A 24774-nucleotide genomic window follows, 5' to 3' on the forward strand; every position below is an offset into this window, starting at 1 on the left:
CAAGTTACACCTTTTGAATGCAATTACTGAAATAAATCAAGTTTTTCAAAATATTCTAATTTACTGGCTTTTACCTGTATATACAGGTTTTGGAACAACATGTGTTGCCATCCAAGCAACTTCTTTGTCATGGACGCCCCTGCTTATTTCAGTAAGACAATGCCAAGCCACGTGTTACATCAGCGTGGCTTCGTAGTAAAAGAGTGCGGGTACTAGACTGGCCTGCCTGTAGTCCAGACCTGTCTCCCATTGAAAATGTGTGGCGCAATATGAAGCGTAAAATAGCACAACAGAGACCCCAGACCGTTGAACAACTTAAGTTGTACATCAAGCAAGAATGGGAAAGAATTCCACTTCAAAAATGTGTCTCCTCAGTTCCCAAACCTTTACTGAGTGTTGATAAAAGGAAAGGCCATGTAACACAGTGGTAAAAACTTTTTTTGCAATGTGTTGCTACCATTAAATTGTAAGTTAATGATTATTTGCAAAAAAAAAATGAAGTTTCTGAGTGTGAACATGAAATATCTTGTCTTTGCAGTCTATTCAATTGAATATAAGTTGAAAAGGATTTGTTGTATTCTCTTTTTATTGACCATTTACACAACGTGACAACTTCACTGCTTTTGGCTTTTGTATTACATAGAGTAAAAGTGACTATGTGGGTGTTATTTCATGTCTAGAGGGCTCCAATAGTGTTAAAACTGCATTTAGAAGGTTGTGAAAACACATTTGTATGTTCTAACCCTGAAAAAAATCTGATTCATAATTAATTTTTGGCGGAAATTCAATAACAAGGCCGAGTCATACCAAAGACTATAAAAATGGGAGCCATTACCTCCCTGCTTGGCACTCAGCATCAAGGCTTGGAATTGGGGGTTAAATCGCCAAAAATGATTCCCGGGCGCGGCCACCGCTGCTGCTCACTGCTCCCCTCACCTCCCAGGGGGTGATCAAGGGTGATGGGTCGAATGCAGAGAATAATTCCGCCACACCTAGTGTGTGTGTGACAATCATTGGTACTTTAACTTTAACTTAATACATCTAAACAACTAAAAACTAATTCAATCTCTGCCATTGTTGGTGCGTTCAGTGACACTTGGGGAAATGAGGACTCTCGCTGACTTTCGACGTTTTTTGTAAACATTTTCGCCTGAAACCGACTCATATTAACACCAAGGCGTATAAAAACCGAGTTACCGCTGTATTTTTCTAAGAACTTGAGGTCCTGATTTGGATTACTTGGACACGGGCTGTGTGTTAAATATAATGTTACAAACCCCGTTTCCATATGAGTTGGGAAATTGTGTTAGATGTAAATATAAACGGAATACAATGATTTGCAAATCATTTTCAACCCATATTTAGTTGAATGCACTACAAAGACAAGATATTTGATGTTCAAACTCATAAACTTTATTTTTTTTTTGCAAACAATAATTAACTTAGAAGTTCATGGCTGCAACACGTGCCAAAGTAGTTGGGAAAGGGCATGTTCACCACTGTGTTACATGGCCTTTCCTTTTAACAACACTCAATAAACGATTGGGAACTGAGGAAACTAATTGTTGAAGCTTCGAAAGTGGAATTCTTTCCCATTCTTGTTTTATGTAGAGCTTCAGTCGTTCAACAGTCCGGGGTCTCCGCTGTCGTATTTTACGCTTCATAATGCGCCACACATTTTCGATGGGAGACAGGTCTGGACTGCAGGCGGACCAGGAAAGTACCCGCACTCTTTTTTTAAGAAGCCACGCTGTTGTAATACGTGCTGAATGTGGCTTGGCATTGTCTTGCTGAAATAAGCAGGGGCGTCCATGAAAAAGACGGCGCTTAGATGGCAGCATATGTTGTTCCAAAACCTGTATGTACCTTTCAGCATTAATGGTGCCTTCACAGATGTGTAAGTTACCCATGTCTTGGGCACTAATACACCCCCATACCATCACACATGCTGGCTTTTGAACTTTGCGTCGATAACAGTCTGGATGGTTCGCTTCCCCTTTGGTCCGGATGACACCATGTCGAATATTTAAAAAACAATTTGAAATGTGGACTCGTCAGACCACAGAACACTTTTCCACTTTGCATGAGTCCATCTTAGATGATCTCGGGCCCAGAGAAGCCGGCGGCGTTTCTGGGTGTTGTTGATAAATGGCTTTCGCTTTGCATAGTAGAGCTTTAACTTGCACTTACAGATGTAGCGACCAACTGTATTTAGTGACAGTGCTTTTCTGAAGTGTTCCTGAGCCCATGTGGTGATATCCTTTAGAGATTGATGTCGCTTTTTGATACAGTGCCGTCTGAGGGATGGAAGGTCACGGTCATTCAATGTTGGTTTCCGGCCATGCCGCTTACGTGGAGTGATTTCTCCACATTCTCTGAACCTTTTGATGATATTATGGAGCGTAGATGTTGAACAAGCATAATCATCTTCCATTATTTTGGACGGTTCGGTTCTCACCACATTGGGTTCTTAATATTTACTAGTTTTTAGCAATTTTATTAGATTTTAATATCCCACCACTCGGGTTCATCACATATGCATGTTTTATTTATTTTGTTCCTCAAGTTTGAGGACGGCAACGGTGGATAATCACGTTCTGAAGGAGGTGAAAGGTCATTGCCACTCGACAGGACACCAGGAAATATCAATGGCAGCGGGCGATCGTCGTGAACGAGCACGTTCGACGGGCGCGTTCACGTACGACCTTGTTGTTGTTGATGTTTTAACGAGTGCGGCTGCGCGGAGTCCCGATGATCTCGCTGCTGCTGACGCTACTTTTGAGGGGGGGGGAGAAGCTACAGACTTAAACTTTGTATCGTTTAATATCGTCTTTGACATTCATAGCCGGCCAACGCGAGTCATTTAGTGACCATCCCAGTCCCGCGACGCATCCCGCATGTGACCGTCCTTGCTCGTCATCGGAGCCGCTAGCAAAGGCCGAGGAACAACATCGTTTATCCACATTTTATGATCCGACGTCCAGAGTCGGGTGTCCCCTCCATGTGGGTGCGGGAGCTGTGTGTGTCAGACTATGGCGAGGAAGACAGTTAGCAGGAAAAGGAAGGCAGGAGAGCCCAAGGACCAACAACAGGTAGGCGGACACCAACTGTGCTGTTAGCATGTTAGCATGCTAACTAGCTTTGTGCTAAGCTAGCTCGGGGGTGCTTCCTAGCAGTGCCAAAAAGCCTTAAACATATTTTGATAATAAAATACTGCGCGGTTGATGTCAGATTCATTTAAAAGTGTTGATAAAGTGCAAGTGTGACGTTAGCGAGCTTTAGCCAAATTGTTAGCACCGTGACTGTAAATGTTAGCCGATCTTGTCGCTACTTTATCAGATTGGAAGGACTCAGTAAGTCGTTAAACCCTTCAGAATATGATAGTTTATATCGAAGATGTTTATAGAACCACTTAATTGACTTATTCTCATTTCTTTATAGTGTCCGAAAAGCAGTAGTAGAAGCACATTTTATTCAATTCTACCCCTTTTCCAATTCATACCAATTACTGATACATATATGGTCACTTCCTGTTTCCAATGCATACCAATTACCGATACAAATATGATCACTTCCTGTTTCCAATGCATACCAATTACCGATACAAATATGATCACTTCCTGTTTCCAATGCATACCAATTACCGATACAAATATGATCACTTCCTGTTTCCAATGCATACCAATTACTGATACATATATGGTCACTTCCTGTTTCCAATGCATACCAATTACTGATACATGTATGGTCAATTCCTGTTTCCAATTCATACCAATTACTGATACATATATGATCACTTCCTGTTTCCAATGCATACCAATTACCGATACATATATGGTCACTTCCTGTTTCCAATTCATACCAATTACTGATACATATATGGTCACTTCCTGTTTCCATCCATCCATCCATCCATCTTCTTCCGCTTATCCGAGGTCGGGTCGCGGGGGCAGCAGCCTAAGCAGGGAAGCCCAGACTTTCCTCTCCCCAGCCACTTCGTCCAGCTCTTCCTGTGGGACCCCGAGGCGTTCCCAGGCCAGCCGGGAGACATAGTCTTCCCAACGTGTCCTGGGTCTTCCCCGTGGCCTCCTACCGGTCGGACGTGCCCTAAACACCTCCCTAGGGAGGCGTTCGGGTGGCATCCTGACCAGATGCCCGAACCACCTCATCTGGCTCCTCTCCATGTGGAGGAGCAGCGGCTTTACTTTGAGCTCCTCCCGGATGGCAGAGCTTCTCACCCTATCTCTAAGGGAGAGCCCCGCCACCCGGCGGAGGAAACTCATTTCGGCCGCTTGTACCCGTGATCTTGTCCTTTCGGTCATAACCCAAAGCTCATGACCATAGGTGAGGATGGGAACGTAGATCGACCGGTAAATTGAGAGCTTTGCCTTCCGGCTCAGCTCCTTCTTCACCACAATGGATCGATACAGCGTCCGCATTACTGAAGACATATATGGTCACTTCCTGTTTCCAATGCATACCAATTACTGATACATATATGGTCACTTCCTGTTTGTCATCATTTACATACATTTTACGGTAAAAGCATATAACTGTAAATTGAAAATAACTCTACCACAGTTTTTACTGTAAAATTCTGGCGAGTAAACTGCCTTTTTTTTTAAACTGTAAAATCTGCGGTTTAATGATGTATTACTGTAAATGTTAAAACGGTTCTGCAGTTTTTTTTATGGTAAAAAAAAAAACTGACCGCTCGGTTGCCAGAAAAAAACAAAAAACAATGGTACAGTTTTTCCATTTACAGTATTTTACACCGTAAAATACTGGCAACTAAGCTGCCAGTATTTTACTGTAAAAACTGGGTACTGTTTTTCCATTTACTGTAATATATTGTAGAATAAATCTGTATGTTTTACAGTAAAAAACTGGCAAGGCATTTCCCAGAATTTTTGACAGTGTACATAAAAAATATATAATAAAATGTCTAAACAAATTCATATATTATTCACTGTTACCAGTGGCCCTCAGTGAAAGCGAGTTTGACACCCCTGGTATAGAGTAAAAGTGACTATGTGGCTGTTATTTCATGTCAAGTGTGCACCCTGACGTATTAGCCGATCGTGTAGCTACTTCATCAGATTTATTTATTTACTTTTTATTTTTATTTTGTTATTGAACAACAAACATACATTTATGATTCACACAAAAGTCGAGGCAATTTCAACATCAAGGAAAGAAAACAAAAGCAAATACAGAGTGATAATACAAAAAATATGAAAGAAAAAAAAAGACAAAAAGGGCTATCTGAATCACTTTAAATGTTTTTAACAAATATATCAATTTAAGGGCTTTTGTACTCTTAATTATTCTCCAAGATTTGATTGATAATTGTAAACCATTAAGCCAATTAGAAAATGTAGGCCTTACTTTCATATATCGACATTTATGTAGATACATTACACATTACACACAGTTTGAACAGTAACACTGTCTTTGAATATAGGAAAATAGAACACTGCACTTAAATAATGAATCAAATCTTTGGCGTGCCATGACAAGAAGGAGCCTCGTGGTACACATACCACAGTTTGACAATCACTGCTGTACATACTTTCTGTCAGAAGTTTACATATCAGTGGTCAATTATTAATTTAGTGTCTGTTTAGTTCATTGTCCAGTTTATGTAAAAAAAAAGCCACTTCATTTTATTTGGCCCTCAAAAGCCTGGAAATAATATGTATCAATAAAGTAATGTAACTTTTCTTACTAAATGTATTATTTCTATTTTGGGAGAAAAACAATGATATGTACTCCCATGTAATCGCAAATTATGTTAACTTAAATATTGTCTAATTATCCAAAAATATATGATCAAACATTCAAACAATTTTTTTAAATATAAATAAATACTAATAATAATGATTTCAAAGCAAGTTATCCATCAAATTGTACAATGTAAAAGTAGCAATAGATTTCGTAGTAAAATTGTGAAATTTACTGTGGTTTTTACATTTTTCTTGAAATGAAAAAAATACTACTTTTTTTACTGTAATAAACTGTGGTGCCGTTTTGGCATTTACAGTAATACACCAAAAAATCTACAGTTGTTGATTTGTGGTAAAAAACTAACAAACACGTAGCCCAGGTGCCAAAATGTAACTGTAAAATTGCAGTTTTTCTTATTTACAGTAAAAAAACAAATGTACATTTTACGGTAAAATTCTGGTAACTGGCCTGCCTTTTTAACCATAAAACAGCAGTACGGTTTTTCCATTTACAGTAGTATACACTATATTTTGAGGTGAAATTATGGCAATTTTACTTTTTTTTATTTTTACATTTTAGTTTTTAAAAACTCTACTGATAAAATGCATAAAACAATTGAGTAATAATAGTATTCACTGGGGCCAAACATACTGTAACTGCGATGTGGCCCTCAGTGAAAACGACTTTGACACTTCTGCCTTATGCATTTTATTCCCAATTGTGCATCTTTTTACATGCCCCCAAGTCAATGACGTAATCATACTAGATCTCGACTTTATTTTCGTTGATCTGGCTCATTTTAAACGTAGGTACATGTGTGTGTGTGTGTTTGTGTACGCACTGCTGTGGTTTGAATGTGTTTGGTTAATTCAAAACAGACCTACTTCTCCAAATATTAGAGAGTGGAATGATGAGGTTTACATTGATCCACATCATTTTCTATTTCTGCCTCGTTTTCAACTGAAATATATGGTTATCATTTTTAATGGTCTCAATTTGTTTACAAAACCTGTATATTTCTTTACCAACGTTCTTTAGTGTTCGATATAAATAAATAGGTCTTAAAAGGGTCATGTTTAGATTTTTTTTTCGACATTTAAAACCCTTCCCTGTGGTCTGCATCAGGTGGTATTAACCTTTCTGACCTCGAGGCCAAACTTTTCCACTACAGAGTGGCCCGGGGCCCACTCAAATATTAACACTGACTCAGTCATCTTACTCTTGATTTTAATCGTATTCATACATTATATTTTAAAGTAAGTACAGTTTTCAACCTTGTCAAGTAATATGAAAGCATGTGTTAATCACACAGATTATTATTTAACACATAAACCTAATTTAGGTTTAGGTCAGGCTGATTACAAAAATGAGTACTAACCAAATATAAGAAGGGACTTATAAATACCTGACGAAAAATACAATTATGTTGTGCAAAAATAAATAAATAAATTAATAATGAATATGTTTCTTAACTAAATTGCCAATAAGATTAAAGTGCAAATGAAAATACAGCTTTAACACTTGATTTATAATTTTTGCGCTTAAACTTCTTTATGACTTTACCCCAAACTTTGAGATTGTCCTTACTGCCTCAAGTGGTGGAAAACTGATTTACAAGTGAGATTAAGGAAAATCAGAAGGGTGAGCACTAGAACTGGGTGTAGTATGGACAAATGGGGCCAATTATTTTTATTTTGTACTTGTCTTAATCAACTTTTCTTTAGAAACTTAACCAGGGACGAGGGTTGCAAATTAGCCTGTGGCTAGAAGTCTTATGTACTCTGACGTCAGCTACTTTGGGTAGCAATGTGTAATTGTACTGTTCCTGTCAAATAAATAAGAATAAATCAGGAGTAAGTACCGCTGCAGCCCCTACGGACCACTGCTGAGAAACAGATATTTTCTGGTGGCTTAACTATTGGTTAAAAAACACTGGTCTACATAAGTTGTAATGGTGGTGCCTTGGTCCAAATGATGCATAGATTTTGCTCTACAGACCATTTTCAAGTCGCTTTCTGATTGTCTCTTCAGAATGTGCTGTTTTGTCTTATTTACGTGACGAAGTAGTCATTATAAGAGTGGTCTGTACCTGTTACAGTATATGTATCATTGTTTGTTAATCCAACTGGACCATATTTGTCCTCATTTCTATACCTTTCTTCCGTCAGCTGGGCTGGGGTCCGGCACCATACAAGCGGAGCCGTGTCTCTTGTTCATCCCGCCATGTGCAGTGGTGGTGCAGTCGCCACTCGGTGGTCTGTGCCCTCCGCGGGCGAGAGTTCAGACCTCAGCAGCAGCACGAGTTGCAGCTCCAGCGGAGCCTGCGAGGCTTTGCTGCCGGCAGGCTCCCTGGCATCCTGAAGGAGAGGGAGTTCTCTCTTGGGCGTCTCAACAAAGTATTTGCCTCCCAGTGGCTCAACCAACAGCAGGTTGTGTGCGGGACCAAATGCAACACGGTGAGTTTTTTCTCTCTTTTTTTTAACTTTGAATTTGTAACATCCATCGACGAAGGACAACATTTTGTCAAATGTTGTCTCTATCAGCGGCACACAGGCATAGAACACACTACCAGCTCATTAAAACTGTGTCAACTACTCAACAGGGTTTACCCTGATCGTGGTGGCTCGCCACGGCAAAATAAAAGCAGACACACCTTAAAAATGAGTTGGTTTTTTTAAGTACCGTATTTTCCGCACCATAAGGCGCCCTGGGTTAAAAGCCGCGCCTTCAATGAACGGCATATTTCAAAACTTTGTCCACCTATAAGCCGCCCCGTGTTGTAAGCCGCATCTAACTGCGCTAAAGGAATGTCAAAAAAACAGTCAGATAGGTCAGTCAAACTTTAATAATATATTAAAAACCAGCGTGATGTGGGCGCGCATGGAGTCGTATATCAACATGGACAGAGCTGCTTGAAAAAAGCCACCCGGCCTCTTCGCGTAAACTTAAACTTACCTTAACCACTCGCTCATCTTTTCTTCATCCATCCCTTCGAGTTAGCTTTTATGATGACGCCGGCTGGAAAGGTCTCTTTTGGCAAGGTCTTCCTTTTGAATATCACCATGGGTGGAAGTTTCTGGCCATTAGCATGGCAAGCTACAACCACAGTGAAGGATGACTTCTCATTCCCTGTGGTGCGAATATTCACCGTACGTGCTCCCGTTGTATCCACAGTGCGGTTCACAGGAATATCAGTTGCTGTGAAATAGTAATCCGTGTGCGGATGGAGAGATTGCGTCTTTTCATGAACCGGATACCTGTCGCTTAGTAGGAGCCATTTTGTGGTCTTTACAGATGTAAACACACAAAGGAAATTAAACGTACGGGAATATCCGCGCGCTTTTTCTTCTTCTACGCGGGCGGGTGGTTGCTTACAGTAGAAGAAGAAGCGCTTCCTGTTCTATGGGGGCGGGTGCTTACCTTGGCGGTTGCTTGCATAGAAGAAGAAGCGCTTCCTGTTCTACCAGGAAAAAAGATGGCGGCTGTTTACCGAAATTGCGAGACCGAAACTTTATGAAAATGAATCTTAATATTTATCCATATATAAAGCGCACCGGGTTATAAGGCGCACTGTCAGCTTTTGAGAACATTTGTGGTTTTTAGGTGCGCCTTATAGTGCGGAAAATACGGTACCATATTTTTTGGACTATAAGGCGCACTTAAAATCCTTTCATTTCCTCAAAAATCGACAGTGCGCCTTATAACCCGGTGCGCCTAATGTACAGAATAATTCTGGTTGTGTTGACCGACCTCGAAGCAATTTTATTTGGTACATGGTGTAATAAGTGTGACCAGTAGATGGAAGTCACACATAAGAGATACATGTAGACTGCAATATGACGCCTGTAAACAACACAACTTTAAATGTTCCATTGAAAATAAAGAGCATTACACACGGCACTCAAAAATCTGTCAAAATGTTTTAGTATGACTTTGAAGCCGCCCCGCTTGATGGATTGTCGGCCCATTACGGATACCATAGTCAGAGATACAAGTATTACTATGGTGTGTGTATAAGGACCGCAAAATGGCAGCCATATTATCTGGCATTTTGTTTCACAATATTGTGCAAAACCAACTTTTCTTACCTTCTGATATGTATTTGAGATCTGCATAAGCCCGGAAAATTTGCACACATCCGCTGCTGGAGTCTGTGTCGATACTGCAGTCGATAAGCTTCTTCTTTTTCTCTATCTTCTTGTTATGTGACATTCATCCTCCACGGTTGCCATTTCTAATATAAAGTAGTGTAAAGTTCTTACTTATATCTGTCAGTAAACTCACCATGTAAGCACTAAAACATACCGGTGTAGTGAGTTTACATTATTCACCCAAGGAACTTTAGTTATTAGAGAGTTCCGGTCGGACGGTTTTTCACGGGACACATTTCGGGCGTTGTTGTTGCACTAGTGAGCCACAGATGAGGAGATGGTGCTCCGTTATTGATTGAAGTAAAGTGTGAATGTCATTAAAACAGTTAGCTCCATCTTTTGACACTTCTTCCACTCCCGTCCTTGCACGCTACAACAAAGATGACGGGGAGAAGACGCTGTCCAAGTGGAGGCACGTAAATAAGAGCGCCCACAAAACGGTGCATCCTGAAGAGACTGTCAGAAAATGACTTGAAGATGATGTGTAAAACATCATCTATGCCAGTGTTTTTCAACCTTTTTAGAGCCAAGGCACATTTTTTGCGTTGAAAAAATGCGGAGGCACACCACCAGCAGAAATCATTAAAAAAACAAAACTCAGTTGACAGTAAAAAGTCGTTGTCGCAATTGTTGGATATGACTTTAAAGCATAACCAAGCATGCATCAATATAGCTCTTGTCTCAAAGTACTGTCACCACCTGTCACATCACGACGTGACTTATTTTGACTTTTTTGCCGTTTTCCTGTGTGTAGTGTTTTACTTCTTGTCTTGCGCTCCTATTTTGGTGACTTTTTCTCTTTTTTTGGTATTTTCCTGTAGCAGTTTCATGTCTTCTTTTGAGCGATATTCATCTACTTTGTTTTAGCAATCAAGAATATTTCAGTCGTTTTTATCCTTCTTTGTGGGGACATTGTTGATTGTCGTGTCATGTTCGGATGTACATTGTGGACGCCATCTTTGCTCCACAGTAAGTCTTTGCTGTCGTCCAGCATTCTGTTTTTGTTTACTTTGTAGCCAGTTCAGTTTTAGTTGAGTTCTGCATAGCCTTCCCTAAGCTTCAGTGCTTTTTCTTAGGGGCACTCACCTTTTGTTTATTTTTGGTTTAAGCATTACCTTTCTACCTTCACACTGCCTCCCGCTGTTTCCAACATCTGCAAAGCAATTAGCTACCGGCTGCCACCTACTGATATGGAAGAGTATTACACGGTTACTCTGCCGAGCTCTAGACAGCACCGACACTCAACAACAACACATTATTTGCAGACTATAGTTAATGGTTTTCAAAAAATATTTTTAACCCAAATAGGTGAAATTAGCTCATCTCCTACGACACACCGGACTGTATCTCACGGCACAGTGGTTGAAAAACACTGATCTATGCAACATTTTGAGCAAAGAACCATCATTACATGTTATGTAGACCACAAGGAAGTCTTTTACATTTGTGGCCGTGCGCAACCCGAGGGTCCCTGGTTCAATCCCCACCTAGTACCAACCTCGTCATGTCCGTTGTGTACTGAGCAAGACACTTCACCCTTGCTCCTGATGGGTGCTGGTTAGCGCCTTGCATGGCAGCTCCCTCCATCAGTGTGTGAATGTGTGTGTGAATGGGTAAATGTGGAAGTAGTGTCAAAGCGCTTTGAGTACCTTGAAGGTAGAAAAGCGCTATACAAGTACAACCCAGTGTCAAAGCGCTTTGAGTACCTTGAAGGTAGAAAAGCGCTATACAAGTACAACCCATTTATAATTTATTTATTTAATTTGACTCCTTTAATGCGCCTTATAATCCGGTGCACCTTTTGTATGAAAATAGACCTGAATAGACCCGCTCATCGGCAGTGCGCCTTATAATCCGGTGCGCCCTATGGTTCAGAAAATACGGTGTATCATTTTTATTTGCTGCGTAATTTTGAAGAATTTCGTAAATTACAGTAAATAGTTTGTTGTGCGGCCTTCCTACATTTTGTATGCTATATAGAGTTTCTTATTGTCTATTTGGACTTCTGGCTCTTTGTTTGCAAGCGGTGACTATAGTTATGTAACCCAAATTTATTGTGGGGCTTTCTTCCAGCTTTTCGTAACCAATGTGATGACTGGGCAGATAACTCGCATCCCCATGCTCAAGGACAGGGTATGTCATGGTGGAGGCTCCGTGGTCGGGGCAGTGCAGCATTACCACTCCACGGCGAGCTCTCATTCCCGGCTGGACCAGCAGGGTTGTGGGATCCATGCTATAGAGATCAACCCTTCTCGAACCCTCCTAGCGACTGGAGGAGACAACCCCAACAGCCTAGCCATCTACCAGCTGCCCACGCTGGACCCTGTCTGCGTTGGAGATGTGAGTTTTCACTTATAACATTTCATGTGGAATCCCCTTGCCTTTACCATGAATTGATTAACGTGGACCTCGACTTAAACAAGTTGAAAAACTTATTGGGGCGTTGCCATTTAGTGGTCAATTGTACGGAATATGTACTGTACTGTGCAATCTACTAATACAGTTTCAATCAAAAGGCCTTATATCCCCATGTTGTTACAGCCGTCAGGTCCTTTCTGCAGAATAAACATTTTTCAATAGGCCTCTCGATGCTAACGTCCTGCTGTGAGACTTGTTTTGCTTCATTGTGGTTATGTGTTTGCAAGGATGGCCACAATGACTGGATCTTCTCAATAGCATGGATCAGTGACAGGATGGCTGTTTCTGGTGAGTTCTCTGTATGAACCAATGTGTTTGTGTCACCACCATGTTGCTTTGTTATTTCCACTGCAAAGGCATGCACAACATCTCATTAAATTCAGTTATCACATATACAGGTAAAAGCCAGTAAATTAGAATATTTTGAAAAACTTGATTTATTTCAGTAATTGCATTCAAAAGGTGTAACTTGTACATTATATTTATTCATTGCACACAGACTGATGCATTCAAATGTTTATTTCATTTAATTTTGATGATTTGAAGTGGCAACAAATGAAAATCCAAAATTCCGTGTGTCACAAAATTAGAATATTACTTAAGGCTAATACAAAAAAGCGTTGACCCTGGATCTCAGGAAACAGAGTGGACCGACACCAGCAGATGACATGGCACCCCAAACCATCACTGATGGTGGAAACTTTACACTAGACTTCAGGCAACGTGGATCCTGTGCATCCTGTCTTCCTCCAGACTCTGGGACCTCGATTTCCAAAGGAAATGCAAAATTTGCATGGTTGGGTGATGGTTTGGGGTGCCATGTCATCTGCTGGTGTCGGTCCACTCTGTTTCCTGAGATCCAGGGTCAACACAGCCGTCTACCAGCAAGTTTTAGAGCACTTCATGCTTCCTGCTGCTGACCTGCTCTATGGAGATGGAGATTCCAAGTTCCAACAGGACTTGGCGCCTGCACACAGCGCAAAATCTACCCGTGCCTGGTTTACGGACCATGGTATTTCTGTTCTAAATTGGCCCGCCAACTCCCCTGACCTTAGCCCCATAGAAAATCTGTGGGGTATTGTGAAAAGGAAGATGCAGAATGCCAGACCCAAAAACGCAGAAGACTTGAAGGCCACTATCAGAGCAACCTGGGCTCTCATAACACCTGAGCAGTGCCAGAAACTCATCGACTCCATGCCACGCCGCATTAACGCAGTAATTGAGGCAAAAGGAGCTCCAACCAAGTATTGAGTATTGTACATGCTCATATTTTTCATTTTCATACTTTTCAGTTGGCCAACATTTCTAAAAATCCCTTTTTTGTATTAGCCTTAAGTAATATTCTAATTTTGTGACACACGGAATTTTGGATTTTCATTTGTTGCCACTTCAAATCATCAAAATTAAATGAAATAAACATTTGAATGCATCAGTCTGTGTGCAATGAATAAATATAATGTACAAGTTACACCTTTTGAATGCAATTACTGAAATAAATCAAGTTTTTCAAAATATTCTAATTTACTGGCTTTTACCTGTGTATATATATATTGCTTCATTCGTAGCCTTCAAAGACTCTGCGTTTGTGATGACGGCGGGTGTTTAGTGGTGTCCCGATACAACTTTTTCACTTCCCATACGATACCAATATTGGAGCTTTGGGTATTGGCCAATACGATAGCAGCACAAATTATAGTACATACTTTAATTATTTTACAATGTGGAATTATTAGAATAATTATATAAATAAAGGCTTGATCAAGTGAACAGAGAACAAGGTATGAAAACACTAACCTATTTATCATTTTTAATTGGACAGGACTTATGCTGTCCTTAAATTGAAGTGGGATGGTTATTTGTTTTTTGGCAACACATAGTGGCTGCAATAATTAAGCCAATTATGCAGTAAATCCTGACACGTTTGTTAGTGGATACTTTATAATACTGTAAACTTCTGCCTAAGAGACTTTGTTAATCTAAGTCAGGGGTGTCCAAACTTTTTGACTGGGGGGCCGCATTGGACTTTAAAAAAAAAAAAAAAAAAAAAAAAAAATATATATATATATATATATATATATTTTTTTTTTTTTTTGTGGTGCAGCATCATATTATTGTTTTGTGTAACTTTGTCTTTGTTGTGGCTTTTGCAATGGTGCTGTAGCTGAAAGGTTTTGTGCTATAATTTATGATGTATTCTTTTGGTGTTTACGTTTGGTACGACGATCTTGACCGTCGTAAGTATCCGCCATTTTTTTTTTTGGATGAAGCCACAGATGGGCAAACAGACTTAACATTTAAAATCGTTATTATTAAAAGCGCTCAACTTCATATAAAGTTTGCCGTTCTGAATTTCAATGTTTTCCTTTTTCCTAGTATCGATAAAATCAACCAATTCCTATTTAAAATGATCTTCTGGAAGGCAAACTTGCGGAGCATAAATCGATACACTTGAAAATTAGAAATATAAATAGTTTTATCGACATATATCGATCAATGGTTACTGACACCCCCAATGCTAGCCCATTTAAATAGAAGTTAGACTCAACCAACGTGTACCATTAGGATAGCTCACATTCTTATTTCTTTGTTTATTTCCGATACCAGACAGATATACAATTTTCAGACAGATGCCAAATAACAGACCGATAGGAAGTGTAAAGATCTGACAGAAGAGAATTAAAAATGTATTTGGTCTGTGGTGTCCTGACCTCGGTCTTAGATCGTAGTGTCTGTGCGCTTGAGGTCTCCCAGCACGTCCCCCTCAACAACATCTTATACTTTTTTGTTTTTTCTAGTCAGTTAGGTACAGAGGTGGGTAGTAACGCGCTACATTTACTCCGTTACATCTACTTGAGTAACTTTTGGGATAAATTGTACTTCTAAGAGTAGTTTTAATGCAACTTACTTTTACTTTTACTTGAGTATATTTATAGAGAAGAAACACTACTTTTACTCCGCTACTTTTATCTACATTCAACTCGCTACTAATTTTTATCGATCTGTTAATGCACGCTTTGTTTGTTTTGGTCTGTCAGACAGACCTTCAAAGTGCCTGCCTTACTGGTGACGTTTCACTCCGTTCCACCAATAAAATGCAGTCACTAGTGACGTTTGACTCCGTTCCACCAATCAGATGTAGTCACTGGTGACGTTGGACCAATCAAATAGAGCCAGGCGGTCACATGACCTGACTTAAACAAGTTGAAAAACTTATTGGGGTGTTACCATTTAGTGGTCAATTGTACGGAATATGTACTGTACTGTGCAATCTACTAATACAAGTTTCAATCAATCAATCAAAAGTGTGAAGGAAAAAAGACACTTTTATTTCAAACGTACATCCCGTCACAAGCCTAAAGACTGACTGCACAGTTCCTGTCTTCACAATAAAAGTGCCGCTCCATCGCGCCTGCGCTTTCAAAATAAGAGTCTCCGAAAGCCAGCGCAAACAAGCTAGCAAGCTACGGAATTTGCCGCCAATGTATTTCTTGTAAAGTGTGTGAAAACGAATATGGAAGCTGGACAAATAGGATGCCAAAAACCAACCACTTTCATGTGGTATTAGACAGAAAGGAGGAACTTTTTTTCTCCTGCATTTGAAAACGTGGACGTTAAGCACTGCTGTCTGATTACAATCAATGCAAGTCATCAGAATCAAGTAATACACCAACTTATATTCTTGTCAACATGAAAGAAAGGAATCTATATGTGTTAAACATGCATGTATATTCATTAAAACACCTTTAACATGTAAACAAAAACGGCAAAATAAATAAATATAAATGATATACTGTATATATCAATGTATGTGTATATATGTATATGTATATATATATATATATATATATATATATATATATATATATATATATATATATATATATATATATGATATGTGTGTGTATGTTACTCAGTACTTGAGTAGTTTTTTCACAACATACTTTTTACTTTTACTCAAGTAAATATTTGGGTGACTACTCCTTACTTTTACTTGAGTAATAAATCTCTAAAGTAACAGTACTCTTACTTGAGTACAATTTCTGGCTACTCTACCCACCTCTGGTTAGGTATAATAGGTACAATATTTTACCTTAATAAGAACACAACATCTTACAGCGCCAACTCTCCACAACAACATTGCTATTTCTAATCCACAATCACGCACGCTGGAGAAAACATGTAAAGGTACTGGCCCAAAGATGGCTACTTTTGCAGTTTCCCTTAAGTGGTCGCTATAGACAGGTTTGACCTTTCCTAAAGTCCTACACATATCCTGATGGCCATGCTTTGTTAGCCATTATGGATGCACTGAACACATATGCCTTGTTAATGTTTCAATGCACAGGTTCACGGGATGGCTCCATGGGTCTGTGGGAGGTGACGGAGGAAGTCATGAGCCAGGCTGAGCACAGTCAAAGCGAGGGGGATGTGCCCTCCTATGCCCATATCTCGCACCGTGCCCTCAAAGACATCCCAAAGGAATATACCAACCCCTACAACTGTAAAGTCCGCGCTTTGGCCTTCAATAACAACAATAAAGTGAGTGTTGACATCTCTTACAGTTGAACAGAAAGGAAATGTGATTGGGTTTTATTGACTTCACACCCTTTAGCTTCAATCAATTGCATCTTCTCTTCTTCTTGTCAAGGAACTGGGTGCTGTATCTTTGGATGGCTACTTCCACCTCTGGAACGCCGAACACACTTTGTGCAAGGCAAGTCTATTTAAGATGTTTTCTTAAAGGGGTCATAATATATGTTTTTGGACATTTTAAACATTCCCTTGTGGTCTACATAACATGTCATTCGGTCTTATTTACAAGCCTCCACTTTGACTGAGTCTTTCCCCCCCACCAGCTATGCTGTAGCTTTTAGCGCTCCCATAGCGAGTCTACTGACAGATAAATACACTGTACACTACTTTGTATTAGAAATGGCAACAGCGAAGGATGCATGTGTTTGTACGAGTCAGTCTGCCCCACAACAAGAGGAGAGAGGAAAAAATTAGCTTATTGACTACAGCGTCTGACTACAATGGCGGACTTCTATCATATATGGAAATATTCGCTGACGTCACAATTCTGAAAAAACGTCACAAGTTGGGCAAATGAATAAATATCTACGCCATGCCTCCATTGTTTGAACATTTTCAGGACTTTTGCAGACCCCAAATACACAACAACAGGTAGTATTCGGTGACAAAAGCTGGTTTTGCATAATAGGTCCCCTTTAAATCTAATTTTATTCTAAGATTAGACCTGACAAACATCTGAAGTCTTTAGACGTGATAATAGAGGTATTGTTGATAATAGAGGTAATTATTATTGTTATTCATTATCAGTGGTACTATTTCTATTGGTCAGAATCAGAATACCTTTATTTTCATTGTATGGAAACAACAAAATTGGACAGCAATCCAGCTCAGTGTTTTCAAAACAAACCTACATAAATTAGTCTTAAGACAACAACAATAATAAAACAATTTAAAATTTAAAAACACAATAAAATGTTAACAACATATTGCACAGCAGATCTCTATCATAGGTAAGCAAGTAATAAAGTGGTGAGTGTTCAGGTATGTGCGGCGTTTAGGGCAATAACAGGTCTAGAATAGAAACTGTTTTTCAGTCTATTTGTCCTTGCTTTGATGGTCTTATAGCGCCTCCCTGAGGGCAAAAGTTCAAGCCAGTGGTGACCTGGGTGGGATGAGTCCCTGAGGATGCTGTTGGTATTTCTATTGCTTCATTTGTGATGCAATAATGTTCATAGTCATTTCTGTTATCAATATTTACTTCACTAACTGCTTCTCTGCTATCACTTTTGGTTTCATATTTGTACATACAGTATCTTATTTGCTGATGTTGTCTCTCTGTCTTATCCCCCTCTTGTCCCCGCAATCTTATTTCTATCCCCTCCTGCTCCAGTCCGCTTGCGCCAAATAACAATATAAATCCATTTGATAAAGTCAAATACAAATAGGGCAATAAGAGAAGTATCCCACACTTCTCTTTTGTAAAGTTAATCTGTACAGCAGATATGAGCATGTACATCAACACATCCATTTGTTTAAATGCCTGAGTGGCTGGACTGGACAAAAAATTAAATACAAAAATAAAAGTCTGTGCTGCAGTTTGGATGCGAATACACTCATCGTATCAGGAAACTGGATATTAGTTAAAGTAACTATGTAAAACGGGTGGATTTAAAATGTTTATACTTCTTCCCGTTACCCTTTAAAGCAGGGGTGCTCACACTTTTTCTGCAGGCGAGCTACTTTTCAATTGATGAAGTCGTGGGGATCTACCTCATTCATATATATAATTTATATTTACTTATTTATGAAATATATGATTTTGTTAATAAGTTAAAGGTGTTTAATGATAATGCAAGCATGTTTAACACATATAGTTAATATTGTTAATAAATTAAAGGTGTTTAATGATAATACAATCATGTTTAACACATAGTTAATATTGTTAATAAATTAAAGGTGTTTAATGATAATGCAAGCATGTTTAATACATATAGTTAATATTGTTAACAAGTTAAAGGTGTTTAATGATAATACAAGCATGTTTAATACATATAGTTAATATTATTAATAAGTTAAAGGTGTTTAAAGATAATACAAGCATGTTTAACACATATAGTTAATATTGTTAATAAGTTAAAGGTGTTTAAAGATAATGCAAGCATGTTTAACACATATAGTTAATATTGTTAACAAGTTAAAGGTGTTTAAAGATAATACAAGCATGTTTAACACATATAGATTCCTTTCTTTCATGAAGACAAGAATATAAGTTGGTGTATTACTTGATTCTGATGACTTTTGCATTGATTAGAATCAGACAGTAGTGCTAAAAACGTCCGCATTTTCGAATGGAGGAGAAAAAAAGTCCTCCTTTCTGTCCAATACCACATGAAAGTAGTTGGTTTTTGGCATCTTATTTGTCCAGCTTCCGTACTCCTTTGTATACACTTTACAAGAAATACATTGTCGGCAAACTCCGTAGCTTGCTAGCTTGTGCACGCCAGCTTTCTGAGACTCCTATTTTGTTAGCGCAACTGTGCAGTCGGTCTTTGGAGTTTTGACGACAGGTACGGCGCCAGAGTCTGTTGAAATAAAGTGTTTCTCGCCTTCCAGTCGGTCATTTTAATGAGCTGGCAGCAGCCAGCGTCATCTCAGAAGACCCTCGGGTGCCGTGAATGTCAATCAAGTGACGAAAGTGACGTCATAGTGAAGATTTATGATCGCTCATTTTTAGGACTATTTTTTTAATGCCTGGCTGGTGATCGACTGACACACCCTCCGAGATCGACCGGTAGCTCGCGATCGACGTAATGAGCACCCCTGCTTTAGAGATGTGTTTAATTTAATTGTCTTTTCTTTTTTTGTGAAATAACAATATTGCCATTGAGCACAAGACTGTCTTATGAGATATGTACAGTATGTATATTATGTACACTGCAAAAAGTCAGTGTTCAAAAACAAGAAAAAAACATACAAAAATGGGGGGTGTTTTATTTGAACTAAGCAAAATGATCTGCCAATAGAACAAGAAAATTTGGCTTGTCAAGACTTTCCCAAACAAGTCAAATGAGCTAACCTCAATGAACCCAAAAATAGCTTAAAATAAGTATATTCTCACTAATAACAAGTGCACTTTTCTTGGTAGAAAAACAAATTAGACCTTTTTGCTCAATATGTTGAAAAATATTCTTAAATGAAGTAAATGCTAGTGCCATTATCTTGACATAATGATATGCGCTCGGCATCATGATTTTTTTTTCATGCTTGAGGTAAGAAATGATTACTTTAAAAAAGTAGTTTTAAACTTGCATCATGCTTTGCAACACTTGATATTCTAGTTTCAAGCATGTTTTACTCAATATAGGTCATCACATCTCAGCAACAAGCTGTAATATCTTACTGAGATCATTTAGGACCAGTGTTGGGTTAGTTACTGCAGAGCAGTAACTAGTTACAGTTACTAGTTACTTCATTTCAAAAGTAACTCAGTTACTAACTCAGTTACTTACACCAAAAAGTAATGCGTTACTGTGAAAAGTAACTATTTAGTTACTTATTTTTTTCTTCTTTTTTTTTTTTTAAAGCTCCCATTAATGCCCTTTTAGCCTTCATTTCAGTACTGTTATTGCACTGGAGAATAATACAATCTGTTGATCAACTTGACATGCATTTGCATCACTCAACTCTGCTAAGCAATGTGCTCTACATACAACACACAAAGACAAAGATATGTTACAAAGGCCAATTTGTTTCTGGCCAGAACAAATTGACAAAACTATTTTAAATAGCTGCAACATAACGTACATAAGTAACAAACAGCATAATAAGAGCATAGATGTAAACCAAGAAAGGCACACACTACATACACAAAGCCTAACCAGGCATTTTCTTTACTGAGCAAAACTCTTTATTGTCGGCCATAAACACATCACCAAAACATTAGTAAAAAAAATGATATCTAGCAAAAGTGGTCATTTTCTGCAGTACAAACCAGATTAAAAGCTACTTTGTTATATCAACAGCAGCCACTCGCTCTTTCTCACGTGCACCAACACATGCACATATGGCACTTAACCAGTGATGTGTTTACAGCCACACAAAAAGTCAGACAACTCCAACACCACACATAAAGTGTAATTCCAGGTCGTTACACTATGATTTACCAATCAAATGTGTGCTTATTCTAGTGTCATTTATTAGGAATCTTAATTTATAAATATTAATTATTAAATGCTGTTAGTATATTAAATAAATACTAATAAAAATATATTTTTTACAAACAGGAAGTTGCAGGAATGTACACATGATCCCCTGCTTACATCTCATTGTGCAACATGTGAATGTTTTAATGGGAACTAAATGAAAGGGGTACAAACTATTTCCAAAGCAGGACCTCCACCCAGACAAACAATACAAGTACACAGTTCATGAAAAACAATATTTGTTGTTATTGTCATTGTAAGTGGGCCTAAACACTTATATTAGAAATGACTGCTGTCATTTGATTATAATAATAAGAGAATGTTGTCTGTGTATCTGTGTTGGCCCTGTGATGAGGTGGGGACTTGTCCAGGGTGTACCCTGCCTTCCGCCCGAATGCAGCTGAGATAGGCTCCTGCGACCCCGAAAGAGACAAGCGGTAGTAAAAATGGATGGATGGATGGAGATTGAACTTGTTATTTAGTCATGTTTGGGACAGGTGTGCTGCTGGTGTAGCCACAGTGTGCACGTCTAAAGTTGCTCACATGGACTCCACTCAATGCTCAGGGAGTTTTTGCATTTGCTCGCACACATGAACAATGAGAGTGACAGAGTGTGTACCTTCAGCGGTGAATGATGAGAAGAGGCAAAGTTAATCCTTAAATGGTGGAGGTGAAGTGGCATCAGAGTCTCTATCTCTCTTTACTAGCTTCGTGGAAGCATGTTGCTATGTAGCTTGTTTCAGCAGATTTGAATTGCTGTTTTGGGCAGTAGATGGCATCTTTGATCCAAAGCACAATTTACATTTAACTAAAATGTTCTTTTCTTTGTGCTCGACAAAAGAAAAGTAGTGAAAATATCTCCATGTTAGCAAACTCGACTTCTGGCTCCGCCATGATCAGACACGCCCCCCCCCCCCTCCCTCCACACTCACCCACACAGAGCGCACGTCTCTCTTCTCCGGCTTGTGACACAAGAAGAATCAGAACGATGACACAGCAGCGCTCCGATAAAACACACTTTATACTACATAAAAAGTAACGTAAAATAACGCAGTAACGCATCATGTAGTAACGGTAACTGAGTTACTGAATATAAAAAATAACGCGTTAGATTACTAGTTACCGCCGAAACTAACAGCGTTACAGTAACGCGTTACTTTGTAACGCGTTAGTCCCAACACTGTTTAGGACCAAAACCCTTAAAACAAGTAAAACACTCTAACATAAAATCTGCTTAGTGAGAAGAATGATCTTATCAGACAGAAAATAAGCAAATATCAGCCTTATTTGAGATATTTCATCTTACTTAGATTTCACTTTTTGCAGTGTACTACGTGTATGATATGGAACTGACTATGACATACTCAATAAACACTAAATCAATAAATATTGTGTATGGCTTCTCTGCAGCTCCTGTCTACCAAGCTGCCTCACTGCAAAGAGAATGTGTGCCTGGCCTATGGGCAGGACTGGTCCGTGTACGCTGCAGGGTCTCAGGCCCATGTCTCTTTTTTGGATCCACGGCAACCGACACAAAATATAAAGTCAGTCAACTCCAGAGAGAGAGGAAGTGGTAAGTCACCTTTTCTTCTCCACAGCCCTTTTAAAACCAGTAGGTATAGAGAATCCAATTTGAAACGGGTGTGTATTTCTGCGCAGGGATCCGTTCTGTGAGTTTCTACGAGCACATTGTGACCGTGGGCACTGGTCAAGGTTCACTTCTCTTCTACGACATCAGGGCCCAGAGATTCCTAGAGAATCCTTTGATTCCAAACGGAGGGTACCGGAAGTGCTCCGGGGATGGCATTCTCAAGCTCACCACAGGGAAAGGCTGGCTGGTATGTAACCTGCGGACCATTTATTACATCTGACAATTGTCCAAACTGAGTCCACTCTTACTTCTGGGTTTCAGAATCACGATGAAACGTGGAGGAGTTACTTCTCAGACCTTCATTCTTTCCCCAACGCCGTGTACACGCACTGCTACGACGACTCCGGCACGAAACTGTTTGTAGCAGGCGGACCGCTCTGTTCCGGCCTCCACGGGAACTACGCGGGATTGTGGAGCTAGCTAGCCTTGTCATTGCTATACACCACCATTTTTTTAAATTAAACCAATTTCCCCCCAGCCCTTCTTCAGCAGCATCACTGTCTTTGATGGACTCAGGAGCACGATCTGGCACCGTCATATTCCATCTTTGATTTTGCTGCATCTGCCTGTCCACATTTCAGCATTCTGTCGCCACTGTACCTTCACTCCTTCCACCAAAGTCAAATCATTTTTTTTAAAGACAAATGTTCGAACCAGTCGTTTTAAGAACTGCAAAGTCTGCCACTGAAGAACCCAGAGGAGGCTTTAGAATCCCAACCAACATTTCATCAAACTTTATAGGCTTGGTTTAGTATGTAAAAAGTATGCGCTGCTTCCTATGTAAGATATAACAATGTTTATTGGGTTATTTTCACTTTCTCTTCGGAATGACTGGCAATACGAAGAGAGGACGAAGGACTAAAAAGACCGTTGTGAAGGACTTAACTGGTGTGCAGTTTGACTTTTAATAGGAAGTATTTACTGGTTGGAACAGTTTGTTTCTGTCCCAAAAACAATCAACTTGTCCTTAGCAGCAGCGAAATGAAGACGCTGGCCCATCCAAACAAAATGGAACTTTTTACCAATTTGTGGTTGAAATTATGTAAAGGAGAAATGTTCAGATAGTTCTGCTGTAACGCAATCCTCTCTACTTCCATCTCTGATTTGACTGACATACACCTGCTGATATTCTAATTTGCTTTATTTGTATTTATTTCCCCCCATACCAGTGGTTTGGGTCGATATGGAATTCTTGAGGGTGTATCGTCTTTTTCTTTTTGCCCACCTGCTATGTTTCTGTTCAATCTGATCAGAACGCTCTCTGCAGATTTGCACGCTGTCTCATATACGTACGTGTACGTCCGGTGTCACTAGAGGATTTATTTGACTGTCACATAACACACGAGATCTTTCTTTTTTTATTTGGTTGACAGCCCTGTGATTCCGAGACCCCTCTGGGACTTGGGCGATGAACTGTGGTAGCTTTGTACACCAACAGACCGAGAAGGATCCAACACACTTCACCCTGGATTTATACTTATTGTGCTCACAGTTCTAGAACTTTCTTTTTTCTAACAAGGCGTGGTCTTTCTCATGCCCTTGTTTGGTCAAAGCAGGGTAGGCTTGAGTTAAGCTTTTGCCTTGCTCAGGTCTTTCTGTGAAAGACCGCCATAGGCATTCGGTGTTGGGGTTTTCTTTCATTGAAAAGCGATTCCAATTACAAGCATAATTTCATTAAATAACCATCACTCTAAAGTGTATTTTGTAATATAAACGTGTATATGTATGTTTGAAGTACATAGGAACACTGTCATACATTTTGATGTATATTTCTGAGGATGTGTGTGGTTTGATGTATATGCCCTGTTTTTTTTTATACACACCTCATCATGAATGTTTATACTGAATTTGGGGGATCGGAGCAAAAACAATAGAAAGGAGTAAATAAAGAGAAAATGTACACTAAATTGCCAAAAGTATTTGGCCACCTGCCTTGACTCACATATGAACTGTCATCATTTTTGTTGTGGGTCCACCTTTTGCAGCTATTACAGCTTCAACTCTTCTGGGAAGGCTGTCCACAAGGTTGCAGAGTGTCATTCATAGGAATTTTCCACCATTCTTCCAAAAAGCGCATTGGTGAGGTCACACA

At 39.3% G+C, this 24774-nt stretch overlaps 1 protein-coding gene across 1 annotated transcript; it reads left to right on the forward strand.

Moving 5' to 3' along the window:
• The first annotated feature begins 2707 nt into the window (after window positions 1-2707).
• Window positions 2708-23816, forward strand: dcaf12 (DDB1 and CUL4 associated factor 12). The gene is made up of 9 exons (XM_061932373.1): window positions 2708-3092; window positions 7896-8183; window positions 11952-12218; window positions 12524-12584; window positions 16642-16835; window positions 16945-17010; window positions 22442-22604; window positions 22691-22869; window positions 22944-23816. Exons 1-9 carry the CDS (start codon window positions 3033-3035, stop codon window positions 23100-23102), a joined length of 1437 nt encoding a protein of 478 aa, XP_061788357.1. The 5' UTR covers window positions 2708-3032; the 3' UTR covers window positions 23103-23816.
• The last annotated feature ends 958 nt before the right edge of the window (window positions 23817-24774 follow it).

The sequence above is a fragment of the Nerophis lumbriciformis genome, linkage group LG38, assembly GCF_033978685.3.
Source record: "Nerophis lumbriciformis linkage group LG38, RoL_Nlum_v2.1, whole genome shotgun sequence".
Lineage (NCBI taxonomy): Eukaryota > Metazoa > Chordata > Actinopteri > Syngnathiformes > Syngnathidae > Nerophis > Nerophis lumbriciformis.

Bases quoted from the DNA above. Each gene is read 5' to 3' on its own strand.
- dcaf12 (XM_061932373.1), top strand. From the start codon at position 3,033: ATGGCGAGGAAGACAGTTAGCAGGAAAAGGAAGGCAGGAGAGCCCAAG. The intron at 22,605-22,690 runs GTAAGTCACCTT...ATTTCTGCGCAG, and splicing joins CTCCAGAGAGAGAGGAAGTG to GGATCCGTTCTGTGAGTTTC. The intron at 22,870-22,943 runs GTATGTAACCTG...TCTGGGTTTCAG, and splicing joins CCACAGGGAAAGGCTGGCTG to AATCACGATGAAACGTGGAG.